Consider the following 27666-nt stretch of genomic DNA (forward strand, 5'->3'; position numbering starts at 1 on the left):
AATCAACCCAGACTCTTTGGTGTTCTGCTTGTGAGGGATTTGAACCCTGCAGGGAGGAACAGGACCTGTAGTTTTTGATTGTTTCTTGTCTTGTGATATGAGGGAGAGTCTTCCCTGCCCAGTGCATTAGCAAAAGGACTTGCCCCAGTTACTGTCAATGTGTCTTTTGCTGATTTAATGATCCTCATCTTGCTGCAGGACTCTGGGCACCACTGAGGATGTGCCCATTTTCTCACAAAGGTGCTGGAAAAAGACAGCAGAGGCTTCCTTCTGGTTCCTATTTGATGCTTGTGTGAATGAGACACATCTTCGGTTGCGCACTTAGGGCAGGAGTATTGTTGACCCCCATCCCAACCTGCTACAGCAGAGCTGTCTGAGCCTTGGGATTCCCTTGCAAGGGGCTGTACCTGTAGGGTACAAACAGCTCCCAGGGGTTCATGTGTTCAGAAAAGGGCAGTCTGTGTTCACAGCTGCCTGAGGTTGGCATGGAAGGTCCTTTAGAAGGGTGTGGGCGCTGCCACATAGATGCAGCAGAACACTTGTGTGTCTCTCAGCCTCCCTCCCCGTGTTCTTCTCCTGAGTCACGCTGTGATTACAACCCACTGCAGGTTTTGGTATGAGAACCCCGGAGTGTTCACGCCGGCGCAGCTGACTCAGCTCAGACAGACCTCCCTGGCTCGTGTCATCTGTGACAACAGTGACCACATCCAGCAGCTCCAGAGGGATGTGTTCCGGGTGGCATCCTACCCACAGGGCATGGTTGGCTGTGAGGAGATCCCTGCAGTGGACCTGCGCTTGTGGCAGGACTGTTGTGAGGGTGAGGAGGCTGCTGCAGCAGTGGGGGGTGTGGGGGTGGCTCTGGGAGCATTTCTCACGTGCTGTCAGCAGAGGTGAAATGCCAGGAGCTGGTTTCATCCTGTGCTGTGAGAACTGTGTGTAAGCAAAAGGATCAGAGAATCACAGACTGGTTTTGGTGGGAAAAAACCTTGAAGCTCCTGGAGTGCACCCCCTGCCCTCACCCTGCCCAGCCCAGCACTGACCCACAGCCCTCAGCACCTCAGCCCCACGGCTTTGGGATCCCTCCAGGGCCGGAGACTCCCCCAGCAACCTGGGCAGCCTGGCACAGGGGCTGACACCCCTCTCAGGGAAACAGTTCTGCTTCAGCTCCAATCTCAGCCTCCCCTGGTGCAACCTGAGCCCATTTCCTCTTGTAAAACTCTGGCATTAAACCACAGACCCTGCCATGGTCCTTTTGTGCTATATCTGGGTACAGATGTCCAGCTGAGACATGGGAATCCATGCATGACACATGCCTCGTGTCAACACCTTTGTTGCCTCCTCCCCTCTGACATAAGAGATGTGTCAAGGGTAGATGGTGAAAGAGGGCAGTGCTGCCCTGTGCTGCCTGCAACCCACACAATCCTGCTTTAATCACGAGTGCTCACTCAGACTTTCCCTTCCTTCCCAAGACTGCCAGACACGTGGGCAATTCAGGGCTCTTTCTCAGCGGTTCCGAAGCAAGAGATCTCCTGGCTTCAGCTACCCAGAGGAAAACCCTGCCAAGCACAAGCCTGCCTTCCCCAGGTGTAGTATCACCACTTCTTTTACCTCCAGTTTGTCAAGCATAAGACATTTTAATAACCCAGCACACCCAGTCCTTTGAAGTGGACGTCCTGCAGAGATCTGGGGGCCAGGGCTGTTTCAGGAGATGCTGAGCTCCACCAAAATCCTCCCAGTTCTATTTAACTAGCTGGGCTGGGTGGCTGGTTGGTTGGCATCTCTCAGCAGGTGAATTTGGCAGCTGGGCGCTTCTCATTGATGCTTTACCTGGCTGTTGGAGAGGGCAGAGTGGCTCTTTCCTCCAGGAAGCTGACTTTTGCATAATCCCTTTCACTTTTTATCCCTGACCCCAGAAGTGAGGCACCTTCTCCAAGCCCTTCCTCCAGAGAGAACCTCGAGTCCCTTGTGGCTGAGCTGCAGAAGACAGTTGCTTCCCTAAGGAGACAGGTAAAACCTTGTGCCCCAGTGTTTGTCTCCTGTGGAGTCACCCCCAGAGCAGGATCTAGCTGTTTGCTACAAGCAGCCTCTGAGACTTTAGTGTCCTCCAGAGCCATGAGCAACCCCCTAATCCAGAGGGAACCTAGTGGCAGGTACAGAAGTAGAGAGAGAAGAGATGAAGCTGAGCTCTGTAGGGTAAAACACAAGTTTGAGCCTCAGTGAAGGCAGCTTGAGCCAGCACTTTCTTCTTGTATTTGGGATGGGTTAAAGAGTATCTGTGCAATGGTGCAGATGCCTCTTAGAGCTGCTGCTTTCTCATCCCTCCCCAGGTAAATGCACTGGAGAGCCAGCTGAGGTGGCACCCCAGGAACACCAGCACTCAAGGGCAGGGGAAGAAGACTGAAGACAAATGGAGGACAAGATGACCACGTTGCCTGTTGGTATAAGGTCAGTGTGTTTGTTCTGGGCTGGTCACTGTGGTGCTGCTGAGTGGGCAGTGGGATGCCTCAGAACTCTTCACACACAGAAGAGGCTGTTGCAGGAAGGAATGGAGCAACCTGGTGATGAATGGGACAAGAGGCAGTAGGCTTAAGTGCAGCAGATTAGACATTCATTTCTACCAGTAATGATTAGTGACTCACTGGAATGGGTTGTCTGGGGATGTGGTGGCTTATCCGTTCCTGGAGTTCTTTTAAGAACTGGTTTGGCAAAGATGGGGAAAGACATAAGTATAGGATGGGGAGTAGGTGGACTGGGTGAGGTCTCTCAGGCCTCTCTCTCCTGGGACTCTGGGTAGGTTTCTTCTAACAACATTTAATATCATAACCCCAAATCCAACAGCCTCCAAAGGACCTTTGTGGGGAGAGATACCACAAAGCTCAGTGATGGAGTAGCTGGACTGGTTCCTCCTCAGGGTAACAAGGACATCTGGGCAGATGGAGCAATCCATCATTTGCTTACATATTGGTAGAGATTTCCCCCTCTACCTCTGAGTCATTGTGCACCTCTCTTCTTGCACCTTCAGTTTGCTCAGCTCGAGCCAAGGCAGCAAGGATGGCAAGTGGATATTTAAAGCCAGTGCCAGCACCTGGGGGCTCCTGCTGCTGCCCAGCTGGGCAGGGTGCTGGCAGAAAGCTACTCCCTGGTGTTCTGAGGCACAGAGAGCACAGACTGAGCTCCCTTAGCCCACTTCCCATGGAGATCCCTGCAGCCTCACAAGAGAGGGGGAAGATCTCGCCGGCACCTGCCGGTCTGGAGGAGGTGTTTAATGGTCTTTATGTGTTGCAAATGATTACTCCAGGGTCAGGAGCAGAGGAGTTACACAGAAGTGTTGTTCTGCCAGGCAGTCTGTACTAGAAAGAGCATCCTCTGAAGTTAGATTACAGGATAGGGCAAGTGAAAGCTGGTCTGTGCTGAGCATCTCAGCAGCACGCAGAGGGGAGGTCTGTAGGCTGCCCACACTGCTTCCAGCCTCTTTGGTGTGTTGGTCCTCATAGATTTTCCAGTCCAACAGCTATTGCTCTTTAGAAATGTGACATAAATGGCAGTGTAACACGTGAGTTGGCTGTTCCCTGCCATCATTTCAAATCCTTGAAGAGCAATCTAGGGTTTACAAGGTCCCTGAAGAGTGTTTCTGTGTGTTTAAAGGACTGTTGCTGTCTTTGTGCTGCAGTCCTGCCCATCCCAGACCTGCCAGGCTCTCTCTGCCTTCATTGCTTCCCATCGAGGTGGGGGTTTTGTGTGCATTCTTGTGCCATTTCAGGTGTCCTGTGACCTGCACTCCTGCTCTCCACCACTCAGTCCAACCCACTCCCACAGGGCTCAGAAACAGCAGCCGCGAGACCCCACGATGCTCTGCCTCCTCTCACACCTCCCTGTCCCAGAACGACATCTGCCCGAATTGAACCCTCTGCACTGACTGTCTACCAGCCCTTTTCAGCCCCTGGACCACTCCTCAGCCTCCCAGGGATGGGCTGTTCCCTCTTTGGTGATGGACAGACCAGCAGCCTGCTCAGATGCCACTTTCTTCCACAGTCACCAGCTGAAGCTGCTTCAATGCCACTGTTTCACCACCCTTCACCTGAAATGCCCTGTGGGCACCCAACAGAAACAATTCATTAAGAGGCAAAACCTTTCTCAAGTGCACTGTGGAGCCAGGAAGCACCTGGAGAAATCCCAAAAGAGAACAAAACTAAACAAACACGAAACTCAAATCCTCAGCCATCTTCTGATGCCAACAGAAAGAGCAAGAGGAACCTCAGGGCTCTGGCAAGCACAGCTGACGCTGGGCTCTCCATCCCTGCCAGTAGCAAGCAGATGAGCCCAAGGCCTGGGGAAGTCTCCCAGCAGTTTTTTTGGGTGCTTCAGGAGGGGATTCCAGGCACAGCAGTGGTGCTTTGCCAGTTTTGGGGTCACAGGCAGCATGACCCTGGGAGTGACCCACCGTTCTGTGCCCAGTGCTCCTCAGCATCACCCTCATTCTCCAACCTTCTGCCCCTTGAGGGGTTGAATTACATTGATGTTTCTCTTCCTTTTTGGTTTTTCTTTTCCCAAAAGGCTCTTTGCTGCAAGATGTGCTTTGAGTGCAAATGTAACAGGACTTGGAACAGAACCTCAGCTAATTAGATGTAATGTGTGCTCTCATTAGTGGAGGGGAGCTGCTGGTTGCTGTCAATTAGTCTGGGAGAACACGATGTGCAGTGTTTGACACACGGTGAATGTGAAATGCTGTTTGTGTTTATTGCTGCCAGGTGCTCTGCAACTCAACCAGGACTGTGTCACCAGCTCTACTGACAGGGCCTTCTGGTTTTGTTGCTCTTTGGAGGTGCTTTTTTTTTCGTGGTGCTAGAACTAGAAAGTCCCTGTGTACCCACCAGAGCCCCAGAGCTGTGGACAGGTCGGTTTTTAATACATCTCTGTAAGTTGGTCACAGGGACTAAAGAGAAAATACTTGATCCATCAGATCTCTGTGCCTTCCTTATCTTCCTCACTTCTGCATCCTTCCACAGCACAAGGACAAGAGACTTTGATGAACACGCCTTTCCTTTTCTTCTTCTCCATTTTTAGGTGATTTATAGTACCAAAAGGACTCAAAGCAGCAGGGTATGCTCCTGGAACTTCATAGGAAAATAAAGGTTGTGATTTATCAGCTGCTTCCTGGCTTCCAGGACTCTGTCCTGTGCAGACACACGGTTGCAGTGATGAGTGTGTGTTATCCGTGTCTGGTGAAGTTCAGCTCAGAGGCAGTGTTTAGTCCTCAGGGGTGTTTGTCATTTGGAAGTACTCTTTCATTTAGGTGCAAATCAAGAGCCAAAGCCTGGCTTGGTATAAATCAGTTGCACTTGGCTGTGGCTTATACCACTAGACAGCCTAATCTGGCAAAGGTCAATAGAGGTAAATCAGTCTCCAGTCTCCTTCTGCAGACCACAGGTTTACCCAGTCCCCATTCAAAGCAGTAAAGCACAAATGCTTGCTGCTCCATCTAATCAGATAATCCCTCAATGCATAACCAAGGAGCCCTTTTTCCTCCTGATGGAGGGTGAGGTGAGGAGCAGAAGTGTCAGAAGCATTGCAGAAGGACAGCAAGAGGGGATATCCCTTCCTCAAGTGTTGCAAACCCTTCTGTGCTCCATCCTCTCTTCCCTGCCCCGTGTGCCACCGAGGGCAAGGCTGTGAGCTGGGCAGCTCAGGAGAACTAACCATATTCAGGTGATACTTTGGTAAGTAGGGAGCAGAACATTTTATTAAAGGCTCTCTTTTTCCCTCATTCTCATCTGTGCAGCAACATGCAGGGCACCCTCACGAAGCTCTGTGTGCTCCTGCCCTCTGCCTTGGGCTTCTCTGCCTGGGAGAGGGTGAGGAAAGAGCTCACCTCCAAATCCAGACATTGAAATCCAACTTCTTCATGTTGTTTGGGCATCGTGGGACAGCCAGGACACAGCAGGCCTAGAGCTTTTGGCTCAGGGATGGGTGCAGATGGTTCTTCCTACACCAGAGAGTTGTAGTCTGCAGCCTCTTTAAAAACCCAATTGCACACCCAAAATGAGCCACACAGACCCAATTACAAGCAGAGGAGGCTTGAAATAATGGACTCAAGGCCAGGAGAGAAGGTACCAGGCACAAAACTCCCACTAATTAGATGGAACAGTCAAATAACCAAACCCAGGCAGGAGCTGGGGGTGTTGGGGTTGGGATTTCTCACCGGGGCAGCAATCTCCAGGTGCCTCAAAGTGCATGTGTAAGACTTGAGGTGGAAATCTCCTTGCCTTGGCTGATGGCTGTGGCTGCTGGGGTTTGGCAGGGGTGGCCAGGGCTGTGAGGAGCGTGGGTGTGCTGGTGGCACCAGGAGCTGTCGTGTGCTCAGCTCCAGATGCCACACACACACCTGGGGTTGATCCAGACCCTGCATCACAGACCTCCTGATGTTGTGAGGTGCTGATGCTAGTGGGGACCTGTCTTTGCTGGAGGCTGAGCAAGCACCAGATCCTGGGAAGTGGATTCCCTGGAGATCCTCTGCAATGGGGAGTTAGTGGGAGGAGGCAAATACTTTAGCAGGGTGACCCTGGGAGGTCATTGCAGACCAAAAGGGTCCTGTGTTATAACCCCCACACTGTCCACTCAGCAAATGCCCAGATCACTTCAGATCTCTTCAGAGGTTGTTTCCTTAGTTCCGTTTTTACTCTCACACATTTGTGGCTGCAATTGTTATCCTGTGGGAAAGAAAGAAAGAAAGTAAAGCCCCACTCTCCCACACAAGCGAGATGGAGTCTATTAACTGGAGTCAGCCACTTGTCACAAGAGCTGCTTGAGGAGCAGAGAGCTGTGTTTACTGGTGCTCTGGTAACGAGCAGGAGAGAGCACTTAATAATTAAAAGGGCAAAAGGAAAATAAGCTGTTGTTCTTGGAGAGCAGCGAGGCTCCAGCTGTGCCCCGCTCCCAGATGTGCCCCTGGCTCCCAGCCTGGGACTCCCTCCCGCCTCCCAGACTCGTCCCACCTGCAGACTCGTCCCACCAGATGAACCAGTTTCACTTTCAGAAATAGGAAGCTGGCAGGGGCAGGGCCAGGAGTGCCCAGACGCGCTCAGGAGGGACAGGGGACAGCAGCATGAACCCGGCATCGCCCCCTCCTGCAGCCCCCAGCCCGGCCGTGCCATAGCCCATCCCATCGCACGGCCATGGAGGAGTTTGTGCGGAAGCGGTTGACTTTCCTGACCTCCTTCTGGAACAAGCTCCGTCCCCGCTCCGTGACCGAGAGCTGCTCCCTGGGCTACCTGGGTTCTGACTCCGTTTCGCTGCACTCCGAGCCCAGCTCTGTTTCCTTCCTCCCCAAGTCGTCCCTCTGCATCGCTCTGTACTCCTTCAGAGCCCGGAGCCAGGAGGAGCTGAGCGTCAGCGCAGGGGACAAGCTGCGTGTGCTCAGAGAGGAAGGGGAGTACGTGTTAGCCCGGCGGCTGCTGGGGGAGCCGGCCATGGGCTACCTGCCCGCTGCCTACGTGGCCAACCTCAGCCAGGGCACCTCCGCTCACCGGCCGTAAGTACCTGATGCTCTGGGGCTGTGGAGGGATGGAGGCTGCGCTGGGATAGCGTGTCCCTCTGCGGGGTGTCCCCTCTGTGACTCCCCACGACCTCCTCGGCCGCTGCTTTGGCCATCAGTGGTGGTGGGACTGAGTGGGGATCCCCTGGGCATCCCTGCAGGTCGCAGCAGAGGGCTGGGGGTGTTTCAGCATGGCAGGTAAAGGCTGGGGGATGCACTGAGGGGCAGAGGTGTTGGTCTCTCTTTCCAGGCTCATTGCCCCAGCACAGAATGAGGTGGCTCTGGGCTGGGATGAGGTGTGAAGGTGCACATGGGTACAGCTATGGTGTAGAATAAATGGGCTCCTGCTTTCTCTGGCTCCTCTTGCCCCACATTAAAGAGGAGGCAACAGGGAGCTGGGGAAGCTTGTACCTGAGCCCTGCCAGCTCCAAAGAGCTCAGGAGCATGGGGAGAAGCAATTTGGGTTGGGCCCTCCTGGGACCTCTGTGAGGCCAAACCATGGTGTTGCTGTTGCCATCTGGCTCCTGATCACCTGAGGCCAGGGATGCCCTCCCTGTGGGTGCCTCCCCGACCGGCCATGGAGCCTGAGTCAATGCCTCAGCCCTCTCACAGCTGGGGAAAGCCCAAGCTCATGGTTGCATAAGGCAGCCTGGTCCCGACACGCAGGCAAAGCGCCCCGAGATATTGCTGCTCCCTCTGTACCGGGCCCTGAGTCACGCTGAGTGATGGGAAGCGCAGGGACGGGGCTGGTGTCATCACCCTGCAGCTCCCCTGGCACTCACCCTGTGCTGCCTGGAGCAAGGGCAAAGCAGAGGAGCGGGGAGAGCCTGGGAAGGGCCCCCAATGTGCAGAGGCAGCGATTGAAGCTGGTGAGGTGGGAGAGACCCTCCCTCCCTCACCTCCTGCATGTGTTTTAGGAAAGGCAAATCCCATCTGGTTTGGACCATGACTGTGGGGTCAGCTTTAGTCCTATTGCACAAGACACTTGAGCAGGCTGCAGCTGTGTGTGTGAGGGGATGCTGCACTGCAGGAGGGCAGCTGGCAGCAAAGGTGTGAGAGGCAGGTTGGAACTGGGTGGTAATTTGTTCAGCTGCTGTAACCCCATCAGGTATAATTTCCTACACGCCTTCTCAGACGCTGGCAGCTGCAGCTGGTGACGAAACCTTTGGTGTCTCCTGTCCTGGCTGCATTAGGCTGGATGAAGCAGCCTCTTCCCCACAGCCCCATCCATCCCTCTTCTCTCCATCCCAGACAGCCTTTTCTTCCTGGAGATTCGATGAGGGGCCTTGGTGCTGATCAAGCACAGTAAAGGGGTTTGGCTGCGTCCTCCCTTCTGGCTGGGTGCTGCTGAGGTGTCCAACCAGCACTGCTAAGTTGGAGCAGCAAAAGGCAGTTCCCAGAGATGTTTTCATTGATGCTATTTGCTCCTGGGAGCTGGTTGTGTCCATTAGCTGCAGGTCAAGAAGTGCAAAGTGATCCTGTGCTGTTGCTTTTGTGGCAGGACACACGGGTACAACCCCACCAGAGCATCTTCCATGCAGGCTTCAGCCCCGGTGCCATGGGTGTAGACCTTCTGATTTGGAGAATGAAGCTGAGACAAGTCTAGATTGATAAAGCAATGACCAGACACAGCTGGAGTGAATGGTTTGCAGTCAGAAAGCTGCAATAAAATGCAACAAGCTCCTGCAAAACCAAGCCAGTGAAGCAGCCCTGGCGTGGGCTGACAATGGTGTGTGTGGTAGCCACAGGCTCTGAGCCACGGGCTGGCCACTGTGGGAGGGAGCTGATTCCTTTCCCTGGCTCAGAAAGTGCAGGAGTCCCTCGGGTGGATGTGGCCCATCTCTTTGTACCTCACTGACCCCTCTGCTCTCTCCCATCAGCTGGTACTTCAGCAAGATCAGCCGAAACGAAGCGGAGCAGCTCCTGCTCTCACCTCCCAACCAGCACGGCTCCTTCCTCGTCCGGGACAGTGAGAGCAGCAAGGGCGAGTACTCTCTCTCAGGTAATTCTGTGGCAATTATCCAGAGAAAATTAGTAGAGGGAAAGGAAGCAGGCTGTGCCTTAGGGGCAGCTCCTGGCTTGGTCAGCACAGGGTGAAAAACACGGAAATAGGTTTAAAGCGCTTTAGAGCGTCGTGTTAAAGTGAAGTGGCCACTGCCTAAGAGCGTGGGGAGAGCTCAGAGGTGCAGGGCTGGATGGCTGAATGACTGTGGCAAAGGGAAGCATGTTGCTCCCATCCAGGCTATGAAAGCCAGAAAGGATTCACAGCAGCTTAATGATGGTTTCGTGGCACTAACTCCCAGGATTTCATTCCAGTGGCTTTTGTCATCTGAGGGTTGTCTGTAAATATGCTGCCACTCCAGGTTACCAGGGCCTGGGCTGCTCCCACAGACACAAACCTGAATCCAAGGGGGTTTGGACCAGTCAGTGTTGTTATGATCTAGTTCAACCCCCATCAAAACAACCCTGAGAAATACAGAGCGAGCCCAGTGTCCTGCCTGTCAGTCCCTGGCTGTGGTCATAGACCCAGAGAATCCCAAGAGTGGTGGGGGCTGGATGGGCCCTGCAGAGCTGCTCCAGCCCCAACCCCTGCTACAGCAGGTTCCCCTCGCTCAGGGGGCACAGGAACGTGTCCAGGTGGGGTTGGAAACCTCCCAGGAAGGAGCCTCCACACCCTCCCTGGGCAGCCTGGGCCAGGGCTCCCTCACCTCAGCACCAAAGGAGTTTCTCCTTGTGTTAGGTGGAACACTTGGTGTTCCAGCTGATGTCCATCACCCCTAGTCTTGTCACTAGAGATCACAGAAAAAAACTGTTGCCCCATCCCCCTGACACCCACCAACATGTGAGTGTTGCTGAGGTGCCCCTGAGCTCAGGCTTCTCTTCTCCAGGCTGAACAGCCCCAGGTCCCACAGCCTTTTGTCCTCACTCACATGTTCCATCCCCTTAGCGTCTTGGTGGCCCTCCTCTGACCTGCTGCCCACACTCTTCTTGATGCCTCTGGGATGCCATTGGCCTCCTTGGCCATGAGGGCACACCTCATGAGCTCTGCTCTTCTCTGAGCAGCTTGTTTGTGCAGGGAATGATCTTTGTTAATAAAGCATCACCTCTGCAGTCCAAAGAACCCCCACTTGCCTGTGGCCTTCTGAGGTAGGAAGTGAGAATGAAGCTGGTGATGTGAAGTGGGGTGTGATACCCCAGGGGTGAATTGAGTTGCTTTGGGGTGAATTAAACAGACTGAGTGCCTGGAAAGGGGGAGAGGGTGAGAGTCAGCAGGGGGGTGGGAAGGAGCCAGTGGGTCCATGGGCTGAGTTTCCCTCTCCTGGGCTTCCCACAGTGCGCAATCACACCAAGGTCAGCCACTTCCGAATCTGCAAGAGCCCTGGGGGCAGCCTCTACATCCAGAAGGGACACCTCTTCCCTGACATGGAGGAGCTCCTCAGCTTCTACACCGAGCACTGGAAGGTCATCCAGAGCCCCTTGCTGCAGCCCTGCAGCCCCGCGGTGCGTACGCCGGCGGCTCGGCTCGGCCCCACGCACGGCCAGGATGGCAACAAGGGGACAGAAATTAGGGGAGAACAGACAGAATTCGTCCATCCAGTTGGGATTTGAGCTTTCCTAAATTAAATCTAACCTACAGCAGTTGTGCAGCTGCCAGCATCACCTTTTACCAGCCAGGTTCAGGCCAGGATGTGGTGTTTCTGTATGTTTTTGACTGGCCAAAACACAGAGGCTCTTCTGAAACGTCCTCTCCGTGTCAGAGACTAGAAACTGCATCCTTACAAAACCCTTTGATGCTGAATCTGGAAATACCTGTGCCTTTCCCCCAGAGTAGAATAGCACCACGCTGCTAATACAGAGTCTTCATGGCAATTAGCGTGCCAGCCATAAAGCCAATTAGAGTATTGATCTCAAATTGCCTTCTCATTTCCTGATTAGAATCTCAGCCATTGATTATGACTTAGAAATGACAATTAGACTCGTGAGTGAGCCAAGGGAGACACTGAAAGGCGTGAGAAAAAGGAGATGCCTAATGAGCTGAAGTTGAAACCAGCCACAATGTGCAATAATATCCATTTAGTCATTTTCATTCATTGATGGAAATGGAGAGGAGTCACCTCTGAGGTCTGGTGAGGTGTGAGTAATGGCTATGCTGGATCACAGCAGAGGTAACATAGGGAATGCCCCACATGCTTGATGCCTCCCATGAACATTGAGCAGAGGGAAAAGCAACGCCCAGGCTGCAGCCCCTGTGCAATGCAGGTGGTGGAGAACCATGTCCTGGCTCACAGTGTCCATTTTACAGACCCCACCTGAGAGGGATGGGTGGGAGAGACCACGCTGGGAGTTCAGCCTGAGGAGGAAGCTGGGAGAAGGCTACTTTGGAGAGGTGTGGGAAGGACTGTGGAGGAACACGGTGCCAGTGGCCATCAAGATCATAAAAGGTAGGTGGAATTACACAGAATCCCAGAGTGGTGGGGTGGGAAGGGTCCTGCAGAGCTCCTCCAGCCCCTGCTGCAGCAGGTTCCCCTGGCTCAGGGGGCACAGGAACGTGTCCAGGTGGGGTTGGAAACCTCCTGAGAAGGAGCCTCCACACCCTCCCTGAGCAGCTCTGCAGGGCTCCCTCACCTCAGCACCAAAGCACTTTCTCCTCCTGGGCCAGGGGCACTGCCTGTGTGCCAGCTTGACCTGTCACTGGGCACCACACAACAAACACTGGCCCCATCCTCCTGACATCCACCCTTTAGGGATTGATCAGCACAGAGAAGGTCCCCTCAGCCTTCTCCAGACTGAACAGTCCCAGGTCCCGCAGCCTTTCCTCATAAAGAAGATGTTCCATCCCCTGATCATCTTGGTGTCCCTGCCATGGCCTCTCTCCTGCAGTTCCCTGTCTCTCTGGAGCTGGGGAGCCCAGAACTGGCCACAGGACTCCAGATGAGGCCTCAGCAGGGCAGAGCAGAGGGGCAGCAGAACCTCCCTCAACCTGCTGCCCACACTCTTCCTGATCCCTCCAGGATGCCATTGGCCTCTTGGCCACGAGGGCATGTTGTTGGCTCATGTTTAGTTTAGTAGAGAAGCAGCTGCTAACAGAGGCAAGCTGGGTCTCATTCACTGCCACATCATTGGCTGCCTTTTGTTTCCAAGTCCTCTTGGGTACTGTATCTTATCAAGCAAACAGTAGCAGGACCTGGCAGTAGCCCCTGGACTATTTCTGTGGAGCCACCTAAGGTTGGGCTGCACCCTTATGAAATGGTTCAGTCCAGTGGGTTTGTCATGAGCCACGTCAAGTCAAGTCCAATGAGTTTGTGATAAGCCCTAGTGGGACCATGATATTGCAAATGGGAGCTAAAGCCCCGTGGAAAACATCTCCTGGGTGTTTGGATCTGAGCTGCAGGCTGTGCACACATGAACTTTGAGAGCAGGAGTAGGCTGTAAGGAGGAAAGAAGTCCTCATCCCAGTGGGAGGTGCTGAGCTCCCAACATCCACAAGAGAAAACAGCTCACTATGGCCCTGTTGGCTTTGTTCCCCAGCTGACATGAAGGCAGAAGACTTCACCAAGGAGATTCAGAACCTGAAGCGCCTGAGGCACGAGAAGCTGATCCAGCTGCACGCCGTGTGCTCGCTGGATGAGCCTGTGTACATCATCACTGAGCTGATGCGCAAAGGCAACCTCCACAGCTACCTCAACAGTGAGTACCCACCCTGGGGAGGGGGCTCCTGGGGCAGGGGCTGCTCTGCAGATGCTTTCTGTGCCCCAGAATGCCTCTATGAACCTGAGTGGGGATCTTAAGAGAGCACAAACCTGGTGTCAGTCCTGTTTAGATCAGTGGAAGTGCAGAGCAACCCATGGGTGTTTGGTGGGGACAGTCCTGGCTGACCCCCAGGCCCAAAGACACAGTCTGGCATGATCCTTCTGGTGTCCATCTGCCCTGAGTCCACGTCAGTGCCTGGGAGCCCAAGTGTGTTTGTGGGGAACTTCATCCTTCCTTCTTCACCCATCCATTGCACAGAAACCTCTCTGCTGTGTTTGGGCTACTCCCTCTGCCTTGGTTGGGAATGGAATGGCCAAACCTCTGCCTGGGCCAGGAGCAGGGTTTTGGTTGTGTGCAGAGGTAGGAACAGGCCACAGTCCACTCATCACCCAACCATCAGTTTATTTTTCTTGGCCTTTCTTTTCCTGGTGTAGTAATCAGTCTTGAAGGGAAATGAGACAAACCACTCCCACCAAGACCTGTTTTTCTACTGAGTACACCCCCCCTCCTCCTCCCCCACGCTGACCTCGTTTTTGGTTGGGGCTCCAGCAGCATTTGGTGCCGGAGGAGCTGGAGCTTTGCAGGTAGGACAGGTTGAGAGGCCTGGCTGGAGATTTGCATGGTAGAAGGTCACCTTTAGCTTTGAACAAGCCATGGATGACTGCTGCTTCATTGCAGCACAGGGCACTCTGCAGAGCTCACCCCAGTGAGGAGCACGTGGCTGTGCTGAACTTCCCATGCAGTACAACACAGACAGTCAGGCAGGACCTTCAGTTTGAGGTTTACACATCCCCCTGGTCCTACTGTGCCAGCACAGGCTTTCCTTCCAAACCAGAACACCCCAAATGTTGCTAGATTACCCTCAGTGCTTGGAATGTCTGGCTTCACAGGTCCTGAAGGGAAGTCCCTGGGCACGTCCCACCTGCTCGACATCGCCTGCCAAGTGGCAGATGGCATGAGGTACCTGGAGGAGAAGCACATCGTCCACCGGGACCTGGCAGCCAGAAACATCTTGGTGGGAGAGGAACTCACCTGTAAAATCGCTGATTTTGGACTTGCCCGACTCCTCAAGGTGAGTCAGGGGGATGCTTTGGTCCTCCGAGCCACAGCCGTTCCCCCACCACTCCCTTTCCCAACCCGCAGCAAAGCCACAAAGCAGCACGTGCCTTCAGCACAGCATCCCTCATGACCCATCTCCCATTGCTTGTCAGGATGACATTTACTCCACCAGCAGCAGCACTAAAATCCCAGTGAAGTGGACAGCCCCAGAGGCAGCCAACTACCGCACCTACTCCCTCAAGTCCGACGTCTGGTCCTACGGGATTCTGCTCTACGAAGTCTTCACATACGGCCAGATCCCGTATGAAGGTAGGGCTGACAGCCCTCCCCACTGCCTGCCCTTGGGCTCTAAGAGCCAACACATCAGGAACTGCAGTGTTGTCCTTTCCACAAAGGATAGAGGCAGCTCCTAGAGCTTGAGCAAGTTGTTGTCTGCTTTGAGGATTGCTTAGAGGGGTTTCCAGTGCCTGCAGAGCGGGTGCAGGAGCTTGGGGCAGGAAGGTGGTGTTGGGTTTAGATCTTCCCACAGCCTCTCCTCTACCAGCCTCGAGGCACAGAGACACCAGCTGACATGTGTACCTTCAGAGCATCCTTTGGGGATGTCAGATTGAGGGACACCTTCTCCTTCCTTGCAGGAATGACGAACCAAGAGACCGTACGGCAAATCACCAGGGGCTACCGCCTTCCCCGGCCCAGCTCCTGCCCCCCTGAGATCTACAGCATCATGCTGGAGTGCTGGAATGGCAACACAGAGGAGCGGCCCACCTTCCTGGCCCTGAGGGAGAAGTTGGGCTTCATCTACAGACGGCTGCTCAGCTCCCTCTCCTGAGGGTCTCCTTCCCACCATCCTTCCTGCACGAGCTCCTCCAGGCCAGCTCTTGCCAAGAAGCTCCTTCTTTCTGGTTTGTCCTCTGACAGGGTTCCAAGGAAAGCACATATTCCCCCTAAAAAACCCCAGTCTGTGGTTCCTTTGGGTCAGGATGCAGGGAGGTGGCCAAGGGAAAAGGCACCGAGCTGCAGAGAGCTCATTGCCAGTGCTTGGCTGTGAAGCAGCCAGGAGAAGCCCTGTGGTAGTGAAGGCATCACCCAGAGTTTACATCTTAGTGGTGTGGGAGGTCCCCAGCGCTCCCCACACCAATGTGAAGGTTTGTAGTTTGTGTTCAAGTCGTGACTCAGCTTCATTCGTGTGTGTCTGGTGTATTTATCAATAAATGTGTGTGCATCCATCTGGGTGTGACCTGACAGGGCACTGCTGGGACCAGCCATGTTGCTCCCCTCCCTGCCCAGGAAGCAGTGAGTTCCAACCAGTCCCACTCTTGCAATCACAGATGGAACCATCTTCATGTCTCTCTAGTCTCTGTTCATCCAGGTTCATTCACCCCTTTCCCAGGAAGCAGCCCCCTGTGCCCCAAGGACCCTGCACAGGCAGCTCCTGCCCAGGCTGCTCCTCTCTGGCTCCTTGTCTTGCTCACCAGCATGTGGTTATTCCAAGGAAGATGTATGTTTGGGTTCAAATCACAGACTCTCAGAGTGCTGGAGGCAGGAAAGGTCCTGCAGAGCTGCTCCAGCCCCAGCCCCTGCTACAGCAGGTTCCCCTGGCTCAGGGGGCACAGGAACGTGTCCAGGTGGGTTTGGAAACCTCCTGAGAAGGAGCCTCCACACCCTCCCTGGGCAGCCTGGGCCAGGGCTCCCTCACCTCAGCACCAAAGGACTTTCTCTTCCTGTGCCAGTGGAACCTCCTGTGCTCCAGCTTATTCTCCAGCTCTGCAGGGCCCTTCCCATCCCCACCACTCAGGGATTCTGTGATTCATGCTTCCTCTGAAGCCTGAGCAAGGGTGAGGTGGTTGCTGAGCCCTCAGGAGCTGCAGCTGTGCCCCAGGAAGGCAGCAGCTCCAGGTGAGTGTTCCCAGCTGGAAAAAGCAACAGGGTGGGTTTGCTGCTGTGTTGTAAGAGATACTCTCATTTGGCAAAAGCATTTCCCAGCCTGATCAAACACTGGAGCAGAGAGTGTGTGTGTGTGCAGCCCAGGCCCCCTCTGAGGAGAAAGGAAGGACTGAGGCCATGTCAGGTGAGTGATGGGTTATTGAACAAGAAAGGGCAAGGACAGGTAGGGCAGGGCTGCTGCAGCAACACAATGGTAAGTTTCCAGGTCTGGCTGCCACCAGCTGCAGCTCAGAATGAAGCAGGAGGAGGAAGAGTTGTGTTGGGTGATGGGGGTGATGTGGTTGGGGTCCCTCAGAAGGCAGCAGGGCTGGCAGAGAGGCTGATGAAGCTGGCTGCAGTGGCAGTGCCAAGGGGCAAATGGGGACACAGGGCTGCCCATGGCAGCTTCTCCTTCTGCATTAAAAACCAGCCCTGGGTTTGCTCAGGTCTGCTGGGTTTGGGCATTTCTCTGAGTCACTGCTTCCTTTCTAAAAGTAGAGTTAGAGGGCAGGAGTCCAGATTCTCTCCTCACCCCAGGATCTCAGCCTGGGCAGGGCACTGCAGCTCCCCCATCAAATCGGGCTGCTGCAGGGATTGGGCTCTTCCCAAACCCCATCCTGTGCAGGCACAGCTGCCAGGACCCCACACCTTTCCCAGCCCCTCTGGAGTGGGCATTGCCAGTGCTGCTGTTTAAGGCATTTTCCTGCTCTGGTTTCAGCCTGGCACGTGCCCTGTTGCAGATTCAGCTTGACCCAGTGGCATCTGAAAAGTGCATCAGGCAAAGGCTGCACAGGCTGCTTCTATTTTTAAAGTCCTTTGAAGGGTGAGGGGGAAGCAAAGCTGCTGGAGGGGGAAAAAACCCCCACCAAACCCCACAACAACAAACTCCCCAGGCTGTGAGAGGCAGGCTGTGAAAGGAAATACTTCTCCCAGTGGGGTGGCACAAGGGCTGCTGCAAGGGCCGAGGCTGAAGCAAAGCACCCGCTGGTGTTTGCCCAAATATGTGATTTAATCAACAGCCAAAGCCCAGCAGCTCATCCAGCAGCACAGGGCAGCCCCAGAGGAGGGGATGTGCTTCCCTGGGGAGGGTTGGTGCCATGGGAGCACTCCCAATGGAAAGGGGGATGCTTAGGGAGGGGGGTGATATAGAGTCCCTTTGCTCTCTTGCTGCTGTTGCCCAGGAGCAGCCATGTGCTGGTGAGTTCACCCAGAGCTGGGTTAGGCTGGGTTAGGCTGAGGAAGGTGCCCAGATGAAAACCAGGGACACATGACTTGGTGCCTTTGCTCTCCCACAGCCTCTCCCAGCTGCCTGGGGACAGCTGTTGGCTTTGACCCCCTCCACGATCACAAGACCAACAAGCAAATACTTCAATATTGACTTTCCCTTTGTGTGTGCACACTTGAATCTGCAGCTCCAGAGCAGTGCTGGCTGGGATGAGCCAGTGCCAGTCACCCTTCCCAGCTCACCACCCACACAGCCACCTCCTCTTGTCTAACTCAGAAAGGATTTGTTTACAGTATTTTCCCGTGTCTTGTGCAGTTTCAAGGCTGCCACGTGCCTCCTGTGCCCCACAGCCCCATGCAGGTAAGTGCAGCTCAGCTGGAAGTCCTGTCAGATCACCCATGGGGTGATGTGCTGCTGTGAACATGGAGGTGACCTGCAGGCACTGACAGCCTTGGGGGGTCCAAACCATGTGCCAAAGCTGCTCACTCAGGGTGCACAGGAACGTGCCCAGGTGGGGTTGGAAACCTCCTGAGTAGGAGCCTCCACACCCTCCCTGGGCAGCCTGGGCCAGGGCTCCCTCACCTCAGCACCAAAGGACTTTCTCCTTAAGTGGAGTTTTTTGTGTTCCAGCTTAAGTCCATCATGTTCTGTCACTGGAGACCACCTAGAAAACCAAGGTGTGCTCCCCCCAGCCCTGAGCAGCCCCAGCTCAGGCCCACACACTCACTCCTACCCCAACCAGGCACTGCAGCAGGGCAGGGCAGCAACATGTTTGCTGAGCAAAAATGAGCTCAATGCCAGCAGGGACAGGCTGTACAGCCAAGTAAGGAGGAGGAGGGTGGGGGAGGCATTTGCAGCATCACCACAGCCCAGACAGATCTTGCTCACATGCAAAACACATGCCCTGGTGAGTCACTGGCACGGCTGCCATGGCCAGACGCTGCTGCTGCGGTTGAAGGCTGTGCCACATCCTGCTCCAGCCACAGCCCTGGCTCTGTCCCCCTGCCCTGGATGATGAAGAACCACCCCCAGCATTTCCAAAGGCTGCTCCAGTTTTATTAGTTGCCATCGTGTGAGCACAAGGTAAATGAACCGTGTTACTGGGGCTGCGTGGAAGCGCCGTCTGTACCTCGAGGCAAAGGCTGGTGTGGGGATCCTCAGGGTGGGTTTGCTGGGCTTTATTGCAAAGCAGCACCTTTGCCTTGGAGCAGCCTGCCTAATTCTACAGGGGGAGTGGGAGGGAAGGGGCTGTGCCCGCCGAGGGAGCGGGGAAACAGCCGCTGACCCCCTCAGGCCGAGGGCCCTGCGCTGGGCTCGCTGGCGTGACGCCTCCGTCCCGGGGCTGGTACCAGCACACAGCCCATCGCTGCTGGCGGCACCCCTGGGGCTCCCAGGCTGCAAGGCAAGAGCAGAGAAAGGGGTCAGGCCAGCACTCAGGCCTTGTGTTACCTCTCAGCATTTCTTTTGGCAGCAGAGGTGGCTCAGAGCACGAGGATGTGGCCTCCTGGGGTGAGGATGCTGCAGGGATGGCCCCACGTGCCCTGAGGGCTGCACTGGCATGAGGGAAGCACTCACCCCTCCAGGGACTCTGACACGGTTGTCATGGCTGGGTGAGTCGTCTTCCCAAAGAAGAAGGTGGCCCACCAGTGGCCAGGGTCAGATTTGGGCAGACCTGAGGGACAGCACATGCCAGGAAAGTCCAGGTCAGTGCCAACCGGGCAGCCCTGGCACCACCTCCATCTCATCCATCGCTTACTGCCTCACCTCCAGGAAGCTTTGGAGTGGAGGGGCGGGGAGAAGAGTCCCCACTCCCCAAACCCCTGAGCTGAGGGGGTGGCACTTACCTGGGGGATGGGGGATGACCTCCCCAGAGTACTCAGAGCTGCCGCAGGAGCTGTTGCTGGATGTAGAGCTCAGGCGCCCTGCGGAGGGGGAAACCACGGCTGTCAGAGCCACCCCTGTCCCTGGGCTGTGCCATGGAGAGCAGAGCACAGCCTTGGTGTGGCCATCCCTGGGGTGCCACAGCTCAGTCTCAGCACTGTCTCACTCCAGTGCCAGGCCAATAAAAGCCACTGAGGAAGGAACCCTGGTGAGATGACAAGCTGGCCAGGAGCAGGTGGCAGAAAAGCACCTGGACACCTCTGTAGGAACTCCAGGGACGGGATTTAAGAGCTTTGCATCTGTATGTGACACCTGGGAGGCCTTCACAGATGACTTGAGGCCAGGAGGATAGAGATTCCTGTTGCTGGTTTCAGCTCAAAGGAGCAATCCATTAAACCTGAGAGTCTCTCTCCTGGAGAGGTACCAGGGACTGACATTGCAGCTCATTTCCACAGCAACAGCACAAGATGCATTTGAAGGTGTCGCCTTCCCCTCACCTACAACCTTCCTGAGGAGAGTTTGCAAGCCCCATCTCCAGCTGGTACAACCAGGCAGGGGCTGCAGTGGCAGAGAGGGTCCAGGCAGCAGGAGGGAGCTCTCCCACTGGAGCTGGGCTGCATCTCTGCTGAAGCCACATCTCCCTGAGCCTGGCAGAGCATCCCACCACCCTGAGCCCACCCCAACCTCCAGCATGGGCCCTTACTTCTGTAGTAGTTGTGCGTGGCCATGAGCGAGCCGCTTGATGGGATGGATGCCATGGCTCTTGATCTTGGTTCTTGTGCAGATCTCAAACCTGGGGGAGGGCAAAGGGGCAGCTGTCACTGCTGAGGAGCCACAGAACAGCCCTTACAGACCCCCACAACCAGCCTGGGGCCTGACCTGCAGCCACACACACCAAAGAGCTGCAGGAGTTTAAATGGTACCAGTGGGATTTCTCAAGCCATTTGCCACGGATCCCTACCCAGGGCACTGCTCTGGGTACAGAGATTAGTGCTGGTGTTTAAATCTGCAGCTGGAGAGCTCAGGCTAAGAGCAAAGCCACAATCACTCCCTGCAGAGCAACAGCTTGCACAGAGCACAGGCTGGCTAAGTCTGCACAGCACCTTCCCCCAGCCCCACACCGGGCTTTTGCTTCCTTGCAGACATCCAGTTCCCCTCGTTGTATCAACAGCTGGGGGTTACGAAATCCCAGGCAGAGCTTGCGTAAGTAGCAAAGGAGTGTTTAGCTCAGGGCACATACCGAGGGTTTTCAAGCAAGAAGTTCCAGCCTCAGCCTGCCCCCAGCACTGCCTCCATCAGCCCTGAGCTGGGGCAAACCTGTCAGCCCTGCACCCTCTCACACAACACATCCCCCTCCTGAGACATCTGCTTCCAGCACGGGCTAAAGACTTGCTCTCCCTGCCCCACAACAAGACCACTTTTGAGCTGGAGAAGTATTTTCCTTCCCCTGGCACAAAGCACCACTCTGTTAAGATGCAGCCTCTTCCCACGCCCTGATCCCTTCCGTTCGACCTCCACAAGGCAGTCAAAGAGCCCCTTGTCAGCACAAGGCAGTTCCCAACACCCTGCTCCGAGGAACCGAAAATGCACCGACCCGGGCTGTGAGCCAGGTCCTCCCCAGATCCTGAAGCAGCTTTCCACCGTCTCGCGATGCACCCACTTACTGAGTGTCCTGACACGCAACATCCTCCGCTCACCAGCGCTCTGCGGGGAAACTGAGGCACGGAGCCTCACACAAAGTTTCACCCCGAAGAGACTCGGATCGTTCCTAAATCACTCCCCACCCCCCCCATTGCTACAGGTCACCCCATTCCCCCTCGCCTCGTTTCCCGCGGGGGGCAGCACACCTGGGGGGCTGGCGGCGGCGGGGTCCGGCGGGCGGGCACTAGGACCCGGGGGGCCGCTGGGCGGCGGCGCCGCTCTCCGCTGGGCACCGCACGGCCTGAGCCGCGCTGCTGCCGTGCCCCCCCACCGCGCCCAGCCCTTATATGCCCTCTGGCCACGCCCTCCTCGGGCCAAACAGCCAATCGGAGAAGGGGCGCGGCAGGACACGCCCCCTCCCAGCCCACGCCCCCTCCCAGCCCGCGCGCCCACCAGCGGGCCGTGCGCAGCGTGGAGCAGCGCGAGCCGGGGATGGGGATGGGGTCGTGCCGGGGTCCCCCCAAACCCGCACCCCACACTCAAACGGCACCGGGAGTGTGGAGAGACAGGATCTGAAACATTTCCAAGCGGCCGAGGCCGCCTTTAAAATTGGGAGTGGGAAGGGAGAAATAAATCCGTATGGATCTGGTGGGGTTGGGAGCGGGATGGGCTGGGTCAGTTTTGGGGCAGAATGCTGTGTTTTGGAAGGAAGAGGCTGCAGCACGGTCTGAAACGCACCATCTCCGTGTTTGGGTGCTGTGGTGGAAGGCGCGGGTATGGCAGGGTAGAGCTCCCGGAGGGGTGAGCGGAGCCGGTGTCGCGGCTGTGGCAGAGGAAAACAGCAACTCCCCGGGAAATTCCTGTTTGAGTGGGATGGGAATGGGGCTGGGAAGAGAAAAAGCGGCTCCGGTTTGTGTCAGAGCCGCGGGGAGACGCGAGAGCCTCGCGGTACCTGCGCGCAGGCGGCTGGATGTGCGCGGGAGCTGACGCGGGACTCGGGGGTTCTCTCGTTCACATCCAGTGATGGTGCCGAGCAGGGTGCTGCAGCCAGCACGCTCAAGCCTGGCCATAAACTCTTAGAGTTTGGGTGGAGCAGCGGGAATGGGCTGTGATGGCTTAGCCGGTTCGGGGTTTGGAGCCGGGAGGGTGCCAGGGTCCCAGCGTGGGCTGCTTCTGGCACAAACTCTTCATGCAACGGGCTTCACTCCTCGCCCAGTCTGTGATTTGTTTCCTTACTGAGCTGGAGCTGCTGGTTAAGCAGCGGGGGCTGGCGGGCAGCGCCGGGGGAGGCAGCGCTGAGCCGCTCCCGGTGGGGCATCGATGTCCCCGCGAAGCTCAGGGAGCTGCCCCAGGGCTGAGCATCTCCTGGGACTGTGTTTCTCAGCGAGACGAGCTCCTCGGGCATCGAGAACGCTCCGCGTGAGCCGTGTCCCCAGGTGCCCCCTCCTGACCCACAGAACAAGGTGGATGACGCTCGGGAGTAAGTTCCTCCAGCCGTGCCTCAGTTTCCCCGCTGCCGATACTGACTCAGCGCTTTCCAGAGGAGGAATTGGCTGAAGGCTGGGATGGACTTTGAGTAGACAAATACCAACGGGCAGTTTAAACAGCCACGTGGTTGGTTTTGTGCCCAGCATTAGGCTTCACTTCTGTGCCTCGTGATCAGAGGGTTGATTTTTGGGGTCCCTGTGTCCAGCTCCCAGCCCTGCAAAACAGAGACAGCCCCAGGGCATGAGCTGGGGACATTTCTCAGCCCAGGAGGGGAAAGATAGAAAGGTTAAAATTGAGCACTTTCAAAAAGTCACTTTTGTATCAGTGAAGTTGTGCCAATTCTCAGGTTCCTCCTCAAATCCTTCCCAGGAGATGTATTGCTGCATCCTCAGCCCCTCTAATAATCTACAGAGCAATATTGATGGAGAGTTCACAGTCTCTAATGGAGTCTATTCCTCCCAGCTGGTACTGGCTGACTTTGTACCCCACCGAGCCTGAGGGAGCTAATTGCTTTAATTAATGATGGAGGAGAGATGAACAAACACTTCCTCACCCCCACAATTGTGGCTGCTTTTTAAATGATCAGCTCATTAAGCAGCAGATAGCACCAGGGGCAGGATGCTGTACCTATAGCAGTGGGGGATGGACCAGGGCTGTGCTGGATTGGGAGGGAGCTACATTCTCCAGCAAAACATGTCTCACTGCTCTTCATCCCAAAGCCATTTTGCCTTCATGGTGCAGCAGGAGCAGTGGCTGGGCTTCAGAGCAGCCAGGGGAGACTGATGGAGCATCCAGTCTGGTTTCCCAGGTCAAAGCCTGTCCTGGGTGTGCTGAGGAGAAGAAGATTCATTTCATTTGTATTGATCAAGAACCAGTTGTTTCTAAAGCAGGTGGGTGACAAGATTTGGATAGATTTTCCTCTTTGTTTTCCCTCTAATTAGAGCCTCTCAGTGGACCTCAACTCTTTCCAGTTTACTTATGAACAAGGGTTCTGTGTTTTCCTTCCTCTAAAAACCCATTAGACTCCCAGGGCTCCATGTTACAGCTGGCAACTGGCCTTTGTTATCTGCCTGCTGTGTGTGCTTTGGGGAAATCACCTCTCCTGTCACAGCCTGTGCTTGGCAGAAACACCTGGAAGGCAGCAAAGGACCTGCTGTCATTGGCCTCCAGCAGCATACGTGGGACAGCACAGAAGATGTTGGGTAAGGCTGGGGACAATGAGACACCCTGATGTCCACCACTGAAGGTTTTGCTTCCTTCTCCCTGTGTTGAGAACCTCTCAGAGCAGAGGAGGGAGCAGACATGAGCTGTGCTCTGGCTCTGCTCCGCTGCTCCTCCTCTGATGCATTTTCTGGGTCGCGTTGCTCAGTGTCAGGGTTGGGATTCGGGCAGTGTCCACCCAGCACAGGCAGCTGCTGCCACCTATGGATAAAATACAGCCAAAATCAGCACCTCAGACATCACCTTAGGGCAATCTTGTCTCCCTTCCCTCTTCTCTCTTCTCCCAGCACCTTTGCAGCCACGCTGAGGTCAGAGCAAGAGTGGCTGAGAAGCCAAACTCATACCTTCTGTGTCATCTTCTCCTGCCTGCACCTGTTTGAATCAGAAAAAGAGGAGCTGTCCTGGAACTTCAAGGGGAGACTTATGTTTGTGGGACTGGGGGAGATTTCACTGCCATGTGCCAACAAGTTCCTCTCTGATACAAATCCTTGGGTTCTGATGGGGGTTGGTTCAGCAACACATTTCCTCATAAAGCTCCCTTGTCCTTATTTCTCTCCCTGGATGCATGCAAAGCTTCTGCTGTTAGCCAGGTATCTCCATTAACAGCCCTTGGACTAAAGTGAGCAGAGATATGAGTAGCCAGGGTTGGGGTTTTTGCTCTGTGGCTGTGGTTTAGCAAGGAAAGCCATCCCAGCATTAATGCAGGCTGTTCCTAACTCAGAGGTGTGCATGGCTGCCAACACAAACACATCAATCTGTTCTAGCTTGATGTAGCACCAGATACCCTAGCTGTCAAACCAGTGTGGTCCAGGAGCAAGCCAGCACCCTGTAACAGCATTAAACCACAGGGCAGAGGTGTCTCATCTCGTTTGTGCTTGACCTGGGCCAAGGTTTGTCCTCTCCTTGGCACAGGGGGACATTTACAGGGTCAGCATCCTGCAGATGCTACATCCAGGCATGGGCATGTCAGAGTGTCCCTAAAGAGATGTACTTCAAGTGGTGTTTTCCTCCTCCCCTGGTATTAAAAGTGATTTCAGAGCATGGAAATGTGCATCCTGGCTGCTTCCCAGATGGACAGCAGCTCAGGTTGAGCAGGTTTATCCTCCACAACCTCTTCTCTGCCAGTGGCATCTCAGGGAGACGGAAGAAATAGAGTAGCAATATTAAAATGACAGTGAGGAAGGGGAAGAGCAATGCAGGAGTTAAAATCTTGAGAGGAAATTTGAGTTTGGGGAAGGAGCTGCTGTGTTAGACCAGGGAATGGGAACATAAGGGTGTCCTGTAACCCCTGGGGTGCTGCTGAGCCTAGAGAGGTGGGATTTCCCCCTCTTGACCCTATAACTTGTGGAAAAAGGGTTTCTGGCAGAGCACGTCCATGGCATTCCTGGTACCATTCCCACCCAGGATGGATGGGGACAGTTTTTAAGGCCTTTAAGCTCTGTCCCTTGAGCATTGTGACCTCAGATGGCCCCGAGAGCCCGATGGCTGTGGCTACACCAAAGCCCTGGAGATGGGTCCCAGCAGTGTGAGCATGATGGTGGGTCCTTGGGTGCAGCCTGCCCTGCTCAGGGTGCACTGCTGTCCCATCAGGGATGACACCAGACACCATCCCTACTTGGGCTTGGGCATCTTGTTATTGCTTCCAACGTTTATTTTTAAACCTCTGTCTCCAATTTAAAGGTATCAGCAGCATGTGCTGAGGGCAGGACCTCAAAATGCTCCCCTCCTCCTCTTTTATCTGCCTTTCTGCCCCATTACTTTGGTCTTTATCTCCCCTTTCCAGGTCTACAGTGTGAGCATGAGCTGAAAAACCTGCTGGCATCAAAAGCTTCATAAAGACTTCTCCTGTTTGGTGCCTTGGGACAGAAATGCTGCCAGACAAACAGTGACACATGACACACCAAGACAAGGACTGGAAAGGTTGACCTCCAAGTCAACCCCAGGCAAATATGCCCTAGAAACCTGTGGGAGATGTAGCAGGGACTCCTCATCCCATGCTAACCTCGATTAAGGTGAGGTTTAACTGAGCTGGGAATGCCTGGCTTGTGTGCACTGAGGATTGCCATGGGATACATGTTGTTTAGACAAGGAGAGGATGGCCAATGTCTCTGTGTTTTGAGCTTGTCCACTCCCAGCAGATGATAAATGCTGAAGTGTCTGGGTGCAAAGCCTCCAGGACTGATGTGGAAGGATCTGGAAGCCTGACTATGGGAAGAAGGAAACCTGACAGCATTCAGCCCTTCCGAGAAGCTGCTCTTCACTGCCCTACCCTCCTCTGAGCTGCTTTGCTGATGGCTGTTGCCACGGTGCCCTGAATTTCTTCCTTTCAGAGGTAATGCCTCTATTGTTTTGCACTGGAAGAACGAAGAAAAGAGCTATTTACAGCCTGTGTGTCCAACCACAACTTTTCCCCAGCAAGAGAGAGGCTTCTGGAGTGACATCAGGGCAGGAATCCCTCCTGGCTGCTGCCAGCTCTGCCCAAACCTTCAGAGATGCACTTTACAGTGAGAAAAACACGAGTGCTCAGTGAGCTGAACGTGTTCCTCAGAGGAAGAAACACCCCCAGCATGAAGGCAGATGCAGGCAGACAGCCTGGGGTGTTCACATCCCAGATACATACCAATTACCAGCACTGCAGATTATTCACACTCCCAATCACACTGTGAGGAGCCTCTTTGGAAGGGGAAAAAGGAAAGGAACCTCAGTTATTATGGCTGGGTAACTTTAGCACAGCTTAAAGCATCAGGTCCTAACCTGGGGGCTGCCAGGCTGGATGCTCAAGGTGGTGATGAAAGGGATAAGAGGTACCTGCTATTCCTGTGTGCAGCCTGCCCATCCCTTTGGGGGATGGGTCTGTTTTCTTGAGTGAGCCCCAAATCATTCAGTGATGGATGGCTTTTAGGGCTGAGGAAATGAAGCCTAAATAGGATGCATGGGGATTGTTGTAGCTGGGACCTGAATCTAAAGCCAGGAGCATGGAGACAAGGTGCTAAACTTCAGGCACCCTGGGATTTTTGTCTGCTCAGGTCTCTTACTTTACATGACTGAACATTTAAGGACAGATTGTCACTCTTTTCCAGAAGGGAAGACAGTTCTAGTTGGCTGTGGTGGTCCCCAGGGACTATGTGTGTTGGGTGAAGTCCTTTTCTCCAGGTGCCAGCCAGACCTGGGCACACAGCTGAGGCTTTAGAGCTTCTCAGAGGCTGGGCATAAAGTGGCTTAACTGAGCCAGGATTATCCAGGTCTGCCAGCCCTCTCTCCTACTCCTGTCCCTTGCTATTTATAGTCTGATGGGCCATCAGGCTCTGTTTCATTATAAAGCACAGCACAGTGCACTGCCCTTTTTATCCTGCCTGTGAAAAGAGGTGAAAATTCAACTTCTCTTTAGTGGAGAAGGAACAGAGGGAGGAGATGTGCATCACACAGTCACCTGGGGAGGGCAAATTCAGCCCAAGCAGCAGTGGGACCTGGGATTTACTCCATCTCCACAAAGGCTGAAATCTTCACAAGCAAACAGCTGCCTGCTGAGGGCAGTTCCCAGGCAAGAGAAAAAAGAGATTATTTCTTGGCAAGGCACTGAAATACAGGTAAGAAGAGGAAGGCTTGTATAAACCCATCCCTCTTCCATGTTCTCACACTTGCTGTCCATCCCTGGCACATCCAAATAGGTAACACTCCTATTCCTACCCCAAAACAAGGCTGGGTCAATCCCTTGAGGTGCTTCTTTAGAGCTTCTCTCTTGGAAGTCTCTTCTTATTTTCTCTGGCACTCAGTGCATTTTATGTTTTGCAAGGAATGCTGCATAAAAGGGAAAGATTATCTTTCCTATCATGTTTCTAAGCAAATACCAATGGCTTTGTAGCACCCATTAAAAAGTGAACTCTCCCTCTTAGCACTGATGAGAGGTTGGTGACATTTTCATCTGCAGGAGGTGTAAGGTTTTAAC

At 54.6% G+C, this 27666-nt stretch overlaps 3 protein-coding genes across 3 annotated transcripts in view; 2 read left to right on the forward strand and 1 right to left on the reverse strand.

Moving 5' to 3' along the window:
- Positions 1 to 4784, forward strand: part of LOC104553892 (peroxidasin homolog) — a 43680-nt gene extending 38896 nt beyond the window's left edge. Inside the window, exons 19-23 of the mRNA XM_010196712.2 lie at positions 609 to 817; positions 1470 to 1584; positions 1914 to 2007; positions 2328 to 2445; positions 3761 to 4784. Of these exons, the coding sequence (XP_010195014.2) occupies positions 609 to 817; positions 1470 to 1584; positions 1914 to 2007; positions 2328 to 2423 (514 nt within the window). The 3' untranslated portion in view covers positions 2424 to 2445; positions 3761 to 4784. The remainder of the gene's footprint in view (positions 1 to 608; positions 818 to 1469; positions 1585 to 1913; positions 2008 to 2327; positions 2446 to 3760) is intronic.
- Positions 4785 to 7044: 2260 nt separating this feature from the next.
- On the forward strand, positions 7045 to 15557 carry LOC104553890 (tyrosine-protein kinase Srms). The gene is made up of 8 exons (XM_062008932.1): positions 7045 to 7528; positions 9412 to 9533; positions 10866 to 11032; positions 11835 to 11973; positions 13061 to 13219; positions 14173 to 14354; positions 14494 to 14650; positions 14977 to 15557. The coding sequence occupies exons 1-8, from the start codon at positions 7173 to 7175 to the stop codon at positions 15168 to 15170; spliced, it is 1476 nt and encodes a 491-aa protein (XP_061864916.1). The 5' UTR covers positions 7045 to 7172; the 3' UTR covers positions 15171 to 15557.
- A 2966-nt stretch (positions 15558 to 18523) lies between these two features.
- Positions 18524 to 21328, reverse strand: PPDPF (pancreatic progenitor cell differentiation and proliferation factor). Its single transcript, XM_062009389.1, has 5 exons — positions 21218 to 21328; positions 20074 to 20163; positions 19334 to 19411; positions 19065 to 19161; positions 18524 to 18884 (listed from the first exon to the last, which is right to left on the reverse strand). The coding sequence occupies exons 2-5, from the start codon at positions 20126 to 20128 to the stop codon at positions 18779 to 18781; spliced, it is 336 nt and encodes a 111-aa protein (XP_061865373.1). The 5' UTR covers positions 20129 to 20163; positions 21218 to 21328; the 3' UTR covers positions 18524 to 18778.
- Between the last annotated feature and the right edge of the window lie 6338 nt (positions 21329 to 27666).

The sequence above is a fragment of the Colius striatus genome, chromosome 16 (genome assembly GCF_028858725.1).
Source record: "Colius striatus isolate bColStr4 chromosome 16, bColStr4.1.hap1, whole genome shotgun sequence".
Classification (NCBI taxonomy): domain Eukaryota; kingdom Metazoa; phylum Chordata; class Aves; order Coliiformes; family Coliidae; genus Colius; species Colius striatus.